The following is a 13656-nucleotide window of genomic DNA, read 5'->3' as shown; positions in this document are numbered from 1 at the left end:
TAGAAAATAGACGTGCACTGCCAAAAATTTATTTTATTTTTAGTTTTATAATACAGACAAATGATAAAAATTTAGTTTGGGTACAATGTTACATGACCGCGCAATTGTCATTCGAAGTGTGAGAGCGCTGAAAGCTGAAAATTGTCCTGGGCAGGAAGGGGGTGAAAAGTGCCCGGTAGGCAAGTGGTTAAAGCGGAGTTCCAGCCTGAGGGGGGGGGGGAATTAACACAGTAGCTACAAATACTGCAGCTGCTGACTTTTATTATATGGACACTTACCAGGGAGCCCACTATGTCGGCACCCCAGCAGATCTTCTGCCGCCGCCATCTCCACTAAGGGAAACCGTCCGCGAAGCCATTTGGCTTCACGGCCGCCTACCTACTGCGTACTGCGCATGTGTGAAGCATGCTGCGCTTTCTAATTGGCCCGGAGGAGGGGGGGCCGAACTTCCGAGAGGGGGGGCCGTCTCCCGTAAGTGGGTACAGGGACCTGTCAAAAGCAGGTCCCCCCTGAAAGTTACCAAATGTGGCACCTGAGGCGGGGAGGGAGCAAATAAGCAGAAGTTCCACTTTTGGGTGGAAATCTGCTTTTAAGTGGAGGTCCGCCCACCACTGCAAAAAAATGAAAAGCCAGCGGCTACACATACTGCAGCTGCTGGCTTTTAATAATTGGACACTTACCTGTCCTGGAGTCCAGTGATGTCGGCACCATTGCGGGTCAGGGAACCCTGCGGTATAGCCTTGCGGCTTCATGCCGGGAACCCTACTGCGCATGTGCGAGGCTCCGTTCCTCTCTACTAAAGGCCCCACGTCTGGGGGAGGAGGAGGGGGCCGAGCGGTGACGTCAATGGGCGTTGCTCCCGGAAGTGGGGACAGGATATCCGCTCCACACACACACACACCCCCGGCAGCAAAGGAGGGGGCGAACTTCCGAGGGGCGGTGCCCTCTCCCGGAAGTGGGGAGAGGGACCTGTCAAAAGCAGGTCCCCGTTTTTCATGACCAGCACCCAACGTGTAGGGAGCCCTTTGGTAACTGGTTGCATGGATTTATACACAAGTTGAATATTCTGAATTGGCAAAATAGAATTGCCATCTCCTAATATTGCCATCTTATAAAGGAAATTTTGCAAGATGTTATGATATCATATGATGTCTTATATTATATTATATGATATTGTCATTTTATTTCTTGTTAGGGATCCAAGATCCAAGCGACGCCAACTTCTCGAAGGCTGACCTCCTTGGGGAAAGGTAATTATTGATATAAACGTGAACTTGGCTGTGCCAGATTTTTTCATGTGTGTTTTAACACTTTTTTGTTTGTTTTTTATGTTTTTAAAGTGAGCTTGTCAGCCATTTGACAATTTTTTTTTTTTTTTTTTATAAGTTAAAACGTTTCACATGTAAGTACCACATAATGTCTCGCTTTCCTTTTACTAGCCAGGAAATACTTATTTAGGGCCACAGTTCTGCTTTTACTTTTGAGCATAGTGTTGTCCATCTAGAAGCCTGCTGTTCAATGCAAATACTCTTATTGGCGTTTGGCGCGCTTTATTTAACAGATTTAACACCAGAGCTAGGTCCTGCCTACACATTAAAGTTCCATCTGTGTGGGGAAAAAAAACAAAACGGTGTATCATAAACACCCATTTCTTTCTCATACATCACAGGACACCGAGGGCTTCATTCATGAATACTTGGGTTAGGCTGCCACCTTCACGTGACTAAACACTGGCCAAATATAACTCCTCTCAGCTCAGCTAGCCTCCATTTTTTTTTAAGCTAGTGTCCTTAGGTGATGGATGTACCTACTGCTTTCAAGGGCTTAGTTCCAGATTTTTTTGGCCTATCCCTAACACCCCTGCTTGGGTCGTTAAGGGCTTCCTCCGGATTGGTCACTACAGCCTGGTGAGGGTGATTTTTAGGCAGTTTTTCATTGTAAAGTCACATATGGCAGTGGTGAAGCTCAGAAGCCGGAGGTCCATCATGACATCATCATCGTCCGCATCTGCTTTTTTTCTCAGGCATGAAATTCTCAGCTCCTGGTATTCCGGAAATGCAGAATGACTCATTGATGGACCGTGAAACTGTCTCAGCCCTGCAATGCGGCCTCTGCTTAGGGCACAGCAAGTATTGGGACACTTCTGTGGGAGTGAGTTGCCACATTGGTGTTCTGGCAAAGGCTGGTCACCCCTCCCCCAGCTAGGTGGCCCCTCCCTTCTTGGTTTTACAGGCCTATTAAACCTCAGCAAGCCATAGGCTTGTGCAGGCAGAGAGGTTGGGAGATGAACAATTGGATGAGCTCCCAAATCCCTCTTTCAGTTCGCCCTGCAATCGCTCCCCAAAGGGTCAGATTAATTCTGAATCCCGACCCATATGCTATTTTCCCTGCCTTGTGGGAGCACAATTCTCCACTTCCTTTGTGTCCAGGGAGGACTTTTCTGCAGCCGTATCTAGATTGCATAATCAGCTCTCAGAGGTTCTCACTGGTTTGGAACACCTGGGATGCAAATGTAGGTGCTCTCCTTCCCTTCCCTTTTTACAGATGATGAAGAATTGGAGGAAAATCCTCATGAAGAGAAGGAAGCTTTTGGTGATCAGGAATCCTCTGTAGATGAGCTCTTCCACGGGGAATCTCAAAGTCTGGGGCTGTCAGTCACATTGCGCACCGCATCTGCCAAGAAGCTAACTGTGGGCTTCTAACCTGGAGTTTACTGCTTTAGGAATCCTTTTCCCCTAAATTAATTTGGTTTTGGGTCCTGGCAGCTGCCAAAAAGTTCCAAGTCTTTTTCAGTGCGCACTTATGTGCAAAAAGGTATATATGCAGATTGGACACCCGGAGAAGGTGTTTTCACTGCAAGTGTTTTGCTCATCATTATCCTATGGAGGAAGACATTTACAAGAAATGGGGTTCTTCAGTTGTTGACTCTATTTTCTGTATCAGTAAGACCCTGGTGCGTGAGGTCTCTGTCTTTTTATGATGTCATGAATAAGATTAGAGGCCCCCTTTAAGGCATCCACCTCTCAGGTAGGAGCAGCTTTGCAGCTTCAGGGTGAATGCTTGTTTGGACCATCCTTGGATACCTTCATCCAGAAGGTGACTGTGGATAGAAGCACTCTCATCCCTAAAGAAGAAAGCAAAGATGACAGGTCAGAAACCCGGCATTCAAATGGAATTCCTTTCATAAGCAACAAGCCTTGGGGTTCCATGCCAAGCTTACATCCCAGTTCCTTGACAAAGACTGGACCCTCAAGTCCTCTGGTCCTGGAAAATCCTCGCAGTAAAGGGGTCCCACTACTCGTGCAGTTTGGGGGATGTCTGTTGGCCTTTCACGGCCATCTGGACTTGGTAAGTCAGAGGACTGGGTCTGCAGCGTAGTGTCCAAAAGCTACTAACAGGAGTTTCATTGCTTCCCCCTCCCCGCTTTATACACTTAAGGGTACCCTTGGATTCACATAGAAGAGCAGTTTTCTTTGTGGCCCTGGAAAGACTGGTTTTCCAAGGGCTCCTTGCACCCGCACCGGAGGGGGGGGGGGGGAGAGGTCTCTTGGTTTGTATTCCAACCATTTCACAGTTCACTAACCCAAACCAAGACATATGGCCAAGGAGGGACCTCAAGGATCTCTTGGTATCATGGCGATTGCTGCCCAGCACCGAACAACAGCTTTACAGGCCATCTCAGTTCTTGCATAGCAGAGTGTGAGTACTGGACCCCAGGGCGATAGGTGACTGATCCGGATAAAGCTGTTTCCTTCAAAAGCACGGATGTACAGAACAGGCAGTAAAAACCCGGGCTAATCCTCACAGGGAGGGATCTTCAGACGCATACATCTCCTAAGGACACAGGTTTAGCAGAGTAATATCTGGGCAGTGATCTGTGGCGTTTTTGTTTTTTTATATATTTGGCCAGTGTCCATTATTCACCTGAAGGTAGCAGCATAACCTAAGTAGTCATGAATATGAAGACGCAATGTTCCTGAATATTAATATTGAGAATCAGGTTTCTATGCCAAATCAGTGAGGAAGAACTGTGTTCTCTCCCAAACAATTCCCAAAGCTGTAATAGGCTCTTATTTAACACCTCTCTCGTGGTTTGTGCCTCTACCCTCCCCCTCTGTTCAATGGCTTCAGCCTCCATCAGACTATTTTGCACCTTGTACCTTTATCACACACGAGTCTGCCCACTTGGAACTGCTTTCTGAGCTGCTGTTTGTAGAGGACTAGTACTGTATACTGAAACTAGTTTGGAAATGCAAGCTGCCAGCACTGAATCAGTCATATGCAGCAGATTTTCTTTCATTCACTGAAGGACACAACCTGTTCTCTTTACATTCGTGAATGATTGGGTTTTATGGCGCTTACCAGGAGTAGTACTTCATATTCCCATCGCACACGTTCCTGGATAAGCTCTCAAAGTTTGGGTGCTGCAGCAACAACCAGCTGGATACTGGTTCAAGTCACAAAGTAGATATTTGGCCAGCACACCATGGATCAACAAAAGTGGCGTCCAAACTGATTACCTGTCTGACGAAGGGGTCCTGCGTGACTCCGAAACATTGCACTCTCCTTGTGTTGTGCTCCTGCAATAAATAATCCGTTTGGACGCCACTTTTTTTTAATCCATTTTGTGCTGGCAAATATCTATTTTGTTACTTACCAGGGTAGGACACTAGGCAGGAAAAAAGCTCAGAAGCTCCTATGGGCAGTCCTCTGTAAAACCCCCTCTCTCTGCATATGCCACCAGTTGTTCTGCTTGGTGTTCAGGAGTAAGGACCCAGTTCCCCGTTGGGCCCCTTGGCAGTGTTTGGCGCTTCTGTATCCATTGGTTCTCTTAGCTGTGGATAAGGCCGTCCCCCGCTTGAAGTTTTGCCCCACCCGTCTCAGGAGTGGGGGGGTTGCCTGTGCTGGTTTACAGGCCAGGGTCCCCTCATTTTCTGGGGAGTGGTTTCACAATCTGGTGACGTCCGGTTACAAGGTCAGATTTCTTTCCGTTCCACCAACTCCAGTGCCTTTGGGCTCTGTACTCGGTGCAGTGAGACCTGCTGCATGATGCGCAAGATGGTTCCGATATCAGAACGGACATGGTACCATTTTGGGGGGGGGTTTGTACTCCAAATCTATTCCTGGTTTTGGGACCTCAAGGCCTTGAACGCCTTTGTGTGGGTTCCAAAGTTCAAGATGGAATTTACTTGCCCGTGGTTGCCTCCCCTTATCAGGGGGTTTTTCTGTCCTCTGTAGATATCAGGGAGATAGATCTGTACGTCCCTATCTGCAAGAGGGCACCTGTGTTTTTCTGTGCTTTGCAACTGGGAACGTGCATTGCCAGCTCGTTACGCTTTCTCTTTTGACCTCGCCTCTGCTCCAGGGTATTCAGCACAGTTCTGGACCTGGTCCTTGTCTTGCTGGGACAACAGGGGATTGCTGTGCTCAGGTGCCTTGCTAATTTGTTCTCCTGAGCGGAGACTCTTGTGGCCTTACTGAACAGCGCCCAGGTCACCTAGCGTTCCCATTAGGATTTTGGATGGATTTTGAACCTCAAGAAGTCTGCCTTTTCTCCTGACCATGCATCTGGACCAGGGGTCTTCAAACTATGGCCCTCCAGTTGTTCAGGAACTACAATTCCCATCATGCCTAGTCATGTCTGTGAATTTTAGAGTTTTACAATGCCTCATGGGATGTGTAGTTCCACAACAGCTGGAGGGCCTTAGTTTAAAGATCCGTGATCTGGACTATCTGAGTATGCTTCTCGATGCAGAGCAGGTTAAGAGGTTTCTTTCAACGGTTAACCTCCGTAAGCTTTCGGACTGTGGGCAGCCTGTTTTGGTCCATCTGTGGGCTACCCTGGCTTTTTGCATGAGGAGTCTGGGTCTAATGGTATCCACCTTCAAGGTGGTCCCGTATGCAGAGTTTCATACTAGGTCTCTGCGGCAGCAAATTCTATTGATATGGGGCAGATCTAGATGGGTCGATGAGGGCCTTCTGCCTCTGGTGACCCCGATCTTGGGTATGGGAGGTCTTTTTCTCCCTCTCCATGGGATGGTAGTCTGGCTGGCGAGGAGCCCTGGGCTCAGTCGTTGAACTCTGAAGGGACTGTCCATTTTATGTTTTCTAGAGCTGCAAGTCATAATATTCCTGTCACCGTGGGCCTTTGCATTTGGTTCTCCAGAAGCTTCCTTTGGAGAGCATCAAGCTATTTCCTTGTCTATTCTCTCTGAGCAAGGGGCTTCCTGGTTGCCATTAATTCCACACGAAGTGTGCCCAAGCCGGCAGCCCTGTCCTGTAGGCCATCCTATCTTGTTGTACACCAAGACGAGTGGTTCTTTGTTCACCTTCTTCCTTTCTCCCGGATTATGGGTAGGTTTTATGCCTGCTTGCGGACATGGTCTTTCTTTTCTTGTATCCTTGGCCGTTGCATCCTATCACAATGGTGTTTCATTTCTTGGAGTTGCCCTCGAAGATTCGGGTATGTTTATCTGCTACAGCCTCCATTCGGAGATTCACCTTTCTTTTGGGGCTCACAGTTGGTCCAAGGAAAGACATGTGGGGCCCCTTTTGGCCGCTATCACCCTTGGGTTCGGCTAACGATTTTGGCGGTCTGCCATTGGGAGGTGGATGCCTCTTCCCGGTGGCAGCGCCTTACGCCAGGGCAGTTTGTGTTTCTTGGGCGTTCTGACATTGTGCGCCTGTGTCTCAGGTTTGTGCTGTGGTGACCTGGTTGTCTGCGTGTTTTTCCAAAATTTTGTACACCATTGATATGTTGGCTTCTTTGAATGCTAGTTTTGACCGCAAGTTTTGTAGCCTGCGGTTTGGGGATGTTGTAGGCCCCCTTTGGGGTGGTGCTGGTTTGCCTGGTGGTTGTTTTTGTTTGGTTTACCCACCCCTCGTTACAAACTAGTGGGCTATGCAGTGAGACGGGTTTTTATGCACAGAGGATTGCCCTTAGGAGGTGCCAAGGTTTTTCCTGCCTAGTGTCCTACTCCTGGTAGGTGGCACTATTAAACATGATCAGTCATGAATTTGAAGAGAAGAGAGGCTGTGTCCATCAATGAACTCCGAGGGATTTTACAGTGAGTACAAAGAATCCAGTTTTTATTACTACATTGCTCTTATTTTTTATAAAGACTCTGGTATGCCACTTTGTTTTATCTCTGTATAATAAAAATGTATATGGGGGGGTCACAGCTTGTGTCTTCTATAATGTCTTACCTAATCTCACAACTGTTCTTGGTCCTCTTCCCTATTGTGCCACATTTAGGCTCCAGAGACACATCGGTGATTGCAAAACTCTTCAAACCGGATGAGTCGAACGACTCGGACGAGGAAGAAAAAGATTATTATTTTTCGAACTCCTTTTCTGATGAGAGCTAGAACCTCGGAGTGCCCGGTTTTTATAAATTATTTATATACTGAACATGCAGACCTTTTTAATTCTTGGCGTGGGCAGGCCAGGCTACATCCATGGTATGCACCACTTCCAGCGGAACCTTCAGTCATTTTTTTTCAACTTTCCATCTATTAAATCTTCTGCCCTTTTTGTTGTTTTAACTTTGAAAAGTAAAACTTTTTTTTTATTGCCAGTAAATACCTTATACAGCCCACTTCCTGTTTCTTGTCTGCTAAAAAGCCTAGGCTTATGACATCATGCACAGCTCTCTCTCACTGTCCTGAGAGTTTGCCAGGAAAGGAGGGGAGATGAGTTATAAGAGGGCCAATGAGCGCTGCAGAGCTGGAGGTGTGTGCCTGTGTAAATCCAGGAAGTGAACAGGCAGCAGCTTCAGCTGCCCACAGTTAAAATGGCTGCGGCCAGACTCAGTGGAGGGAGATTTCTGCACCATATTTGGCAAGTACAGAATCACAGTATATATAAAATAACATGCAAAGTGATTGGAGGGAAGCTTCAGAATGGCAAAAGATGTATTTATTACAAATTATGTGAGCAGACTGCGGTTCCTCTTTAATGACATAGACTTAAAGGAGAAGTCCAGCCTGGCTTGTTTGGCTGGGCTTCCTCTATGGGTCACGGGGGGTGCAATTCGTTTTGCACTTCTGTGATCTTTTTTCAGTAGAGAGCGCTCTCTGCTGACTTTGCAGGAATCCGTCCACAATGGAAGTCGGGATCCGCCAAATGCCTGGACTGGCACCTGTCTCGGCCTCTCAGCTCCCCGCTCCCCCGCCCCTCTGCAGCCCAGCGCTCCAATGAGCGTGGAAGAGCAGAGCGGGAGAGATGCTGATTGAAGGTCAGCAGCTCTCTTCTCGGGAAGGTGAGAGAACCGAGCCATCCGTGGTGTTCGATCGCTCGGCTCTCAGGGGGGACAAATGCAGCATCGGTCCACCTAGGTAAGTATGATTGGGGGGAAAAAAAAAAAACCCAAACCCATACTTCTTTTTAACCCCCTCATTAAAGCATCTTCAAAATGACGTGAAATGTTTTTTTTTTTTTAACTTATTTTATTAATTGAGAAAGGTTGTAAAGCTCTGTTTTTAATAATTAAAATCATACTTACCGATTTGTAATAAAGCCTTTAAAGAGCTCTAGAAATCAGCGAGTTCCTACTCTCTCTGCAAGCAAAGGTAGTGCCTATGTGAAGATAAGAGAGGTCTTCTACACAGGAGCTTGTAAACACTCCTCTGAAGAGCTGTCTACAATCTATAGTGTTTTCAAAGCCCTCAGCTGGTTTCAGATTGCATTCTTCAACCCTCCAACTCCAGTTTGGCGATGGTATTGCACCAGTAGCTTCCTTTAACTCTGGAGGAAAGCAAAGGTTGGAGTCGCTGCCATGCTGGGCAACCTTCCATTAAGCTGGCCAGCAGTTGGGGACCTTAGATTGTAGATTTAGGGACCTTAGATTGTAAGCTCCTTGAGGCAGGGACCGCTGTGAATGTACAATGTGTATATATACGTAAAGCGGCTGCGAACATTGACAGCGGCTATATAAGTACCATAAATAATAATAATAGATAGATCGAAATTCAGCAGGTCAGAAGAACCGGACGATATTCAATCTGTCTATGGGCAGGCTGGTTGTACCGAAGTCAATCAAGTTCAGTACACAAACCTGTCTGATTTTTATTTTTTTTATTTTGTGCTATAGCCGCCAGTCGTGATCATTGTATTCTGCCAGTAGAACACAATAGCCCCGTGGGGAGGGATTCTCCCATCAACAGACTGGGAGAATATCCTTTCGGGAAGCTCAGCCAGATCTTGGGAGGGTAACTTTCATGTGGGCTTGAGCCTTGACCTTACTCATAGCAGAAGGAGAAACATGGAAATGGAAAGGAAGCTCATTGTAAAGAGAAATATTTCCCATCTAGGCTTCAATACTTGAGGCACAACAACTCCAGATACAGGCGTAAAGTGATTTTAAAGGTTTAAAAGTTATCCTTACCTTTTCTGTTGCAGTTGGTTTTGCACAGATCACAACCCGGATCCTCCTCTTCTCGGGTCCCTCTTCGGTGCTCCTAGCCCCTCCCTCCTGGCGAGTGCCCCACAGCAATCGGCCTACTATGGGGGCACCCGAGCCGACTCACGGCTCCATATGTCCATTCAGACACGGAGCCCCAACCTGGCCCCGCTCTCCCTCCCTGATTGGCTAACTGACAGCCGCAGGAGCCAATGATGCAGCTGCTGTGTCTCAGCCAATCAGAAGGAGAGTCCAAGATGGCTAAGACACTCGTGGGCATCGCTGGAGAGAGATTGGGGCTCATGTAAGTATTAGGGGGGCTGCCAGCACACAAGTTTTTTTTATCTTAATGCACAGAATGCACCTTCTGCCTTACAACCATTTTAACTGCTTGGCCGACCAGCCGCGACAGTTTTACTGTGGCAGAATGGCACGGCTGGGCGAAATGACGTTACCTTACGCCGCTTCGCCTTTTGGCCACTAGGGGCGAGCGCCCGGAGCCGATGCGATGACCGCTGGGCACCTGTGATCGCTCATGACAGAGAGGGGAGAGAAGACAGATTGTGTGTTCATACAAAGTATGAACACCGATCTCTCTCTCCTCCTAGACAGTCCCATCCCCCCTACAGTTAGAACACACAGTCAGGGAACGCAGTTAACCCCTTGATCGCCCCCCTAGTGTTAACCCCTTCCCTGCCTGTGACAGTGATCGCCCCCTAGTGTTAACGTTTATACACTGATCGCTGTATAATTATCAATAGTCCCAAAAATGTGTCCAGTTGGTCCGCTGCAATATTGCAGTCCCGATAAAAATCTCAGATCGCCGCCATTACTAGTAAATAAAAAAAATATTAATAAAAATGCCATAAATCCCCAATTTTGTAGACGCTATAACTTTTGCGCAAACCAATCAATATACGCTTATTGCGATTTTTTTTTTTTTTTTTTTTTTTACCAAACATAGGTAGAAGAATACATGTCGGCCTAAACTGAGGAAAAAATGTGTTCTTTTTTTTTTTAAATGTGTGATATTTATTATAGCAAAAAAATAAAAGATGATGTGTTTTTTTTCAAAATTGTCACTCTTCTTTTGTTTATAGCGCAAAAAATAAAAACTGCAGAGGTGATCAAATACCACCAAAAGAAATCTCTATTTGTGGGAAAAAAAAGGACGTCAATTTTGTTTGGGTTCAGCGTCGCACGACTGTGCGATTGTCAGTTGAAGCAACGCAGTGCCGAATCGCAAAAAATGGCCTGGTCATCGAGCAGCCAAATCTTCCGGAGGTTAAGGGTGTACATAAGAACCTGGTCCCCTATGAACATATCAGTTTTGTAATTGGGATTTCATATCTATGTAAATATGTTTTTAGATCCTGCAGGGTGCAAAAAAAAATGCAGCACACCAGAAATTTTGGTCCTGCTGTATTTTTCTAAAGAAGTATTAATAACCATCCCCCCCCCCCCCAGCATTGGTGTCTGTATAAGTGAATGTGATAATGACACCCAGCATTGGTGTCAGTAGATACAATAATAGCCACCAGCACTGGGGGTTGCACTATTAATCTCCCTCTAGAAGGTGCATTCAATTCATTAAGATAAAAAAGCCTTCTGTGTGCAGCAGCCCCCCCTAATACCTACCTGGGGACCCTCTCTGTCCATGAATGTCTCAGCCACCCGAGACTCTCCTTCCTGATTGGCTGAGACACAGCAGCGCCACCATTGGCTCCTGCTGCTGTCAGTCAAAGTCATCTGGCCAATCAGGGGAGAGAGGGCGGGCCGGGGCTCCGCATCTGAATGGACACAGGGAGCTGTGACTCAGCTCGGTGCCCCCATAGCCAGCTGCTTGCTTTGGGGGGCACTGAACAGGAGGGGAGGGGCCAGGACTACAGAGGAGGGACCTGAGAGGAGGATCCGGGTAGAACGTGAAAAGACGTCTTTACAATAACTTTAATACTCCATCCCCGGGTTGGTGATCATGTTATCCGCCCTCTTGTTGATCACTTGCTCATAATGCACTCTTGCACCTCCCTTCTTTCCCCCAACTCAGGCTGAGGCTTGTATTGGGGCCGGAGATCTTTCCACCCACAGTACAGTCTCTTTTCATGCCAGGTGCTGGGACACAGATGGAGTTCCTGCTCCCAGCTGACAATATGGTGCCCTAGCCCGTGGGCCATTTGTTGGGCACAAGGCCTGTGATTCATACTGTGCCTGCATTTTGGGTTTTATGTATAAAATGTGTCCGTTTACATCCAGGCCATCTCAGTGGTTCTCAACCTCAGTCCTCAAGTACCCCCAACAGGCCATGTTTTCAGGTGCTTTAAATCAGAGTCAATGGCTTGGTATTTTGGAGAGATATTTTATCTAAGAGAAATTCCCAAAACATGGCCTGTTGGAGGTACTTGAGGACTGAGGTCGAGAACCACTGGACTATCTGATCTGTCACATTTAGGGCTGAAAAAATAGAAAGGGAAACAGTCCTTTCCAAATTATTATTTTTTTTGGACCCGGAGGTAGGCGGACTCTGGACTCCTTAGACCTACATGGAGCTTTCACTCAAGTCTGCATGAAAAACTAACAGGCGGACCTAATTGGAAAGCTTGGGTGAAAGGTTCTTAAAGGGCAGTGGTTTAGAGGTGGTAAAAATGTACCTAATGCACAGTCATAACACAGTCGGCACCCAACAACCAACCGGCCAAAGAGCACCCGCTGTGCTCAACATGATGATCCTAAGCACAGAGTCTGGGGACTGCACCTTCCAGAGTAGCCTGTGTGGTGTGCAGGGGACTGCTAGTACCGCCACCTCAGAGATCAGTCCCTCCCTCAGGCGGCACTTATTGAGGGAGAGGAGCCACTTCACAGTAGAATCCATCCGCCAGGGAAGGCATACGGTAGGATAGCCAGATATAATCTGTGCCGGGTGCATTGGTGCAGAGCAGCATGCGGCGCTGAATAATATGCCTGTGCCTGAAAATGGAGAAAAAGCCCCCCCCCCCCCTCTGCTCTCACCTTCTGGGCCCCTCTGACATGAGGGGGCCCAGGAAATGACTATGCACCCTGGTAATCAAGTGGGGTGTGGGTCAATAAAGCCTTTTTTTTTTCACTAGAAATTGAAACTGTAAAGCTGCCCCTGGCCTGGGCCTCATAAACTCAACAGGGGCAGCTTTACAGTTAATTTCTAGCAAAAAAAAAAAATGGCTGTACTGCCTTGCATACCATTATTGCCAAGCACTGGTGTTTACTGCCTCAATGGTGTCGTGGCTCTGTGAACTGGATGTCGTTTGTGATATGGAGAGAAGGATTTCTGAGGAAAATGGCAAATCGGATGCTTTTAATTTTTTTAAATTACCTGGACAGGGTGGTCTCACTTTAGATCACCAGATTTTACCTTGTGATATTGGGGGGGGGGTCCTTCTAACTGCCTTCATGATGTGGCTCAGAAGACTGTTTTGGCTCTACCCCCCCCCCCCCCCCCCCCCCTTTTGCTTTTACTATACTGTCTCTCCTTTTCCCTTCTATTTGTAAGCCCTTCTGATTACAAATAAGAGTTTTTACATATGCTTTCCAGTCTATCCCCACCTCCATCTCTTTGACAGGGTTTGATGTACATTCCTCATAATATATATATATATATATACAACCACACTTCTCATTTCCTGTTAACATTTTATGGATGTATCAAGATGAACTCTGCTTTTTGGCGCTTGTGCCTCACCATGCTAGGAAGGGTACTGCCTTTCCTCCAATCAGGTGTAAAATATCTGTGACGTCGATTTATATCTGTTGAAATGTTTTTTTTCTGTATTCTTTGAAAATCTAATAAAAGAGATTAAACAAATGTTGCCTCTACCCTGCTCTCATATTTTCTGCATATATCGCAATTGATATACCTTTTTTTTTGGTGCTGATAAGTGCCAAAAAAGTGTCTTCCTGTAGAGGGGCAACAGTGCTGAAGTCTTAGGCTAACCACACACATTACAATCTGATGGCAGATATACAGTATCTCCCCAAAAAAATAAATTCTGAAGTACTTTATAATTCATTCAACTAGTGTTTTTTTTCCTTTGTATTGAATTATTGAAAAAAAAAATATATATATATATATATACACAGTATCTCACAAAAGTAAGTACACCCCTCTTCTATCTTTTCATGTGACAACACTGAAGAAATGACACTTGTCTACAATGTAAAGTAGTGAGTGTACAGCTTGTATAACAGTGTAAATTTGCTGTCCCCTCAAAAATAACTCAACACA

General features: G+C 46.5%; 1 protein-coding gene across 2 annotated transcripts in view; it reads left to right on the top strand.

The window, feature by feature from the left end:
- Window positions 1-8440, top strand: part of LOC141117035 (uncharacterized) — a 96412-nt gene extending 87972 nt beyond the window's left edge. For both annotated transcript variants that reach the window (XM_073609616.1, XM_073609615.1), the window contains 2 exons: window positions 1196-1250; window positions 7256-8440. In XM_073609616.1, the coding sequence (XP_073465717.1) occupies window positions 1196-1250; window positions 7256-7368 (168 nt within the window). In that variant the 3' untranslated portion in view covers window positions 7369-8440. The remainder of the gene's footprint in view (window positions 1-1195; window positions 1251-7255) is intronic.
- Window positions 8441-13656: the final 5216 nt, after the last annotated feature.

Source organism: Aquarana catesbeiana, linkage group LG13, assembly GCF_042186555.1.
Source record: "Aquarana catesbeiana isolate 2022-GZ linkage group LG13, ASM4218655v1, whole genome shotgun sequence".
In the NCBI taxonomy this organism is placed as follows: domain Eukaryota; kingdom Metazoa; phylum Chordata; class Amphibia; order Anura; family Ranidae; genus Aquarana; species Aquarana catesbeiana.
The sequence above is the reverse complement of the archived record's forward strand: the minus strand, read 5'-3'. Positions and strand labels throughout refer to the sequence as shown.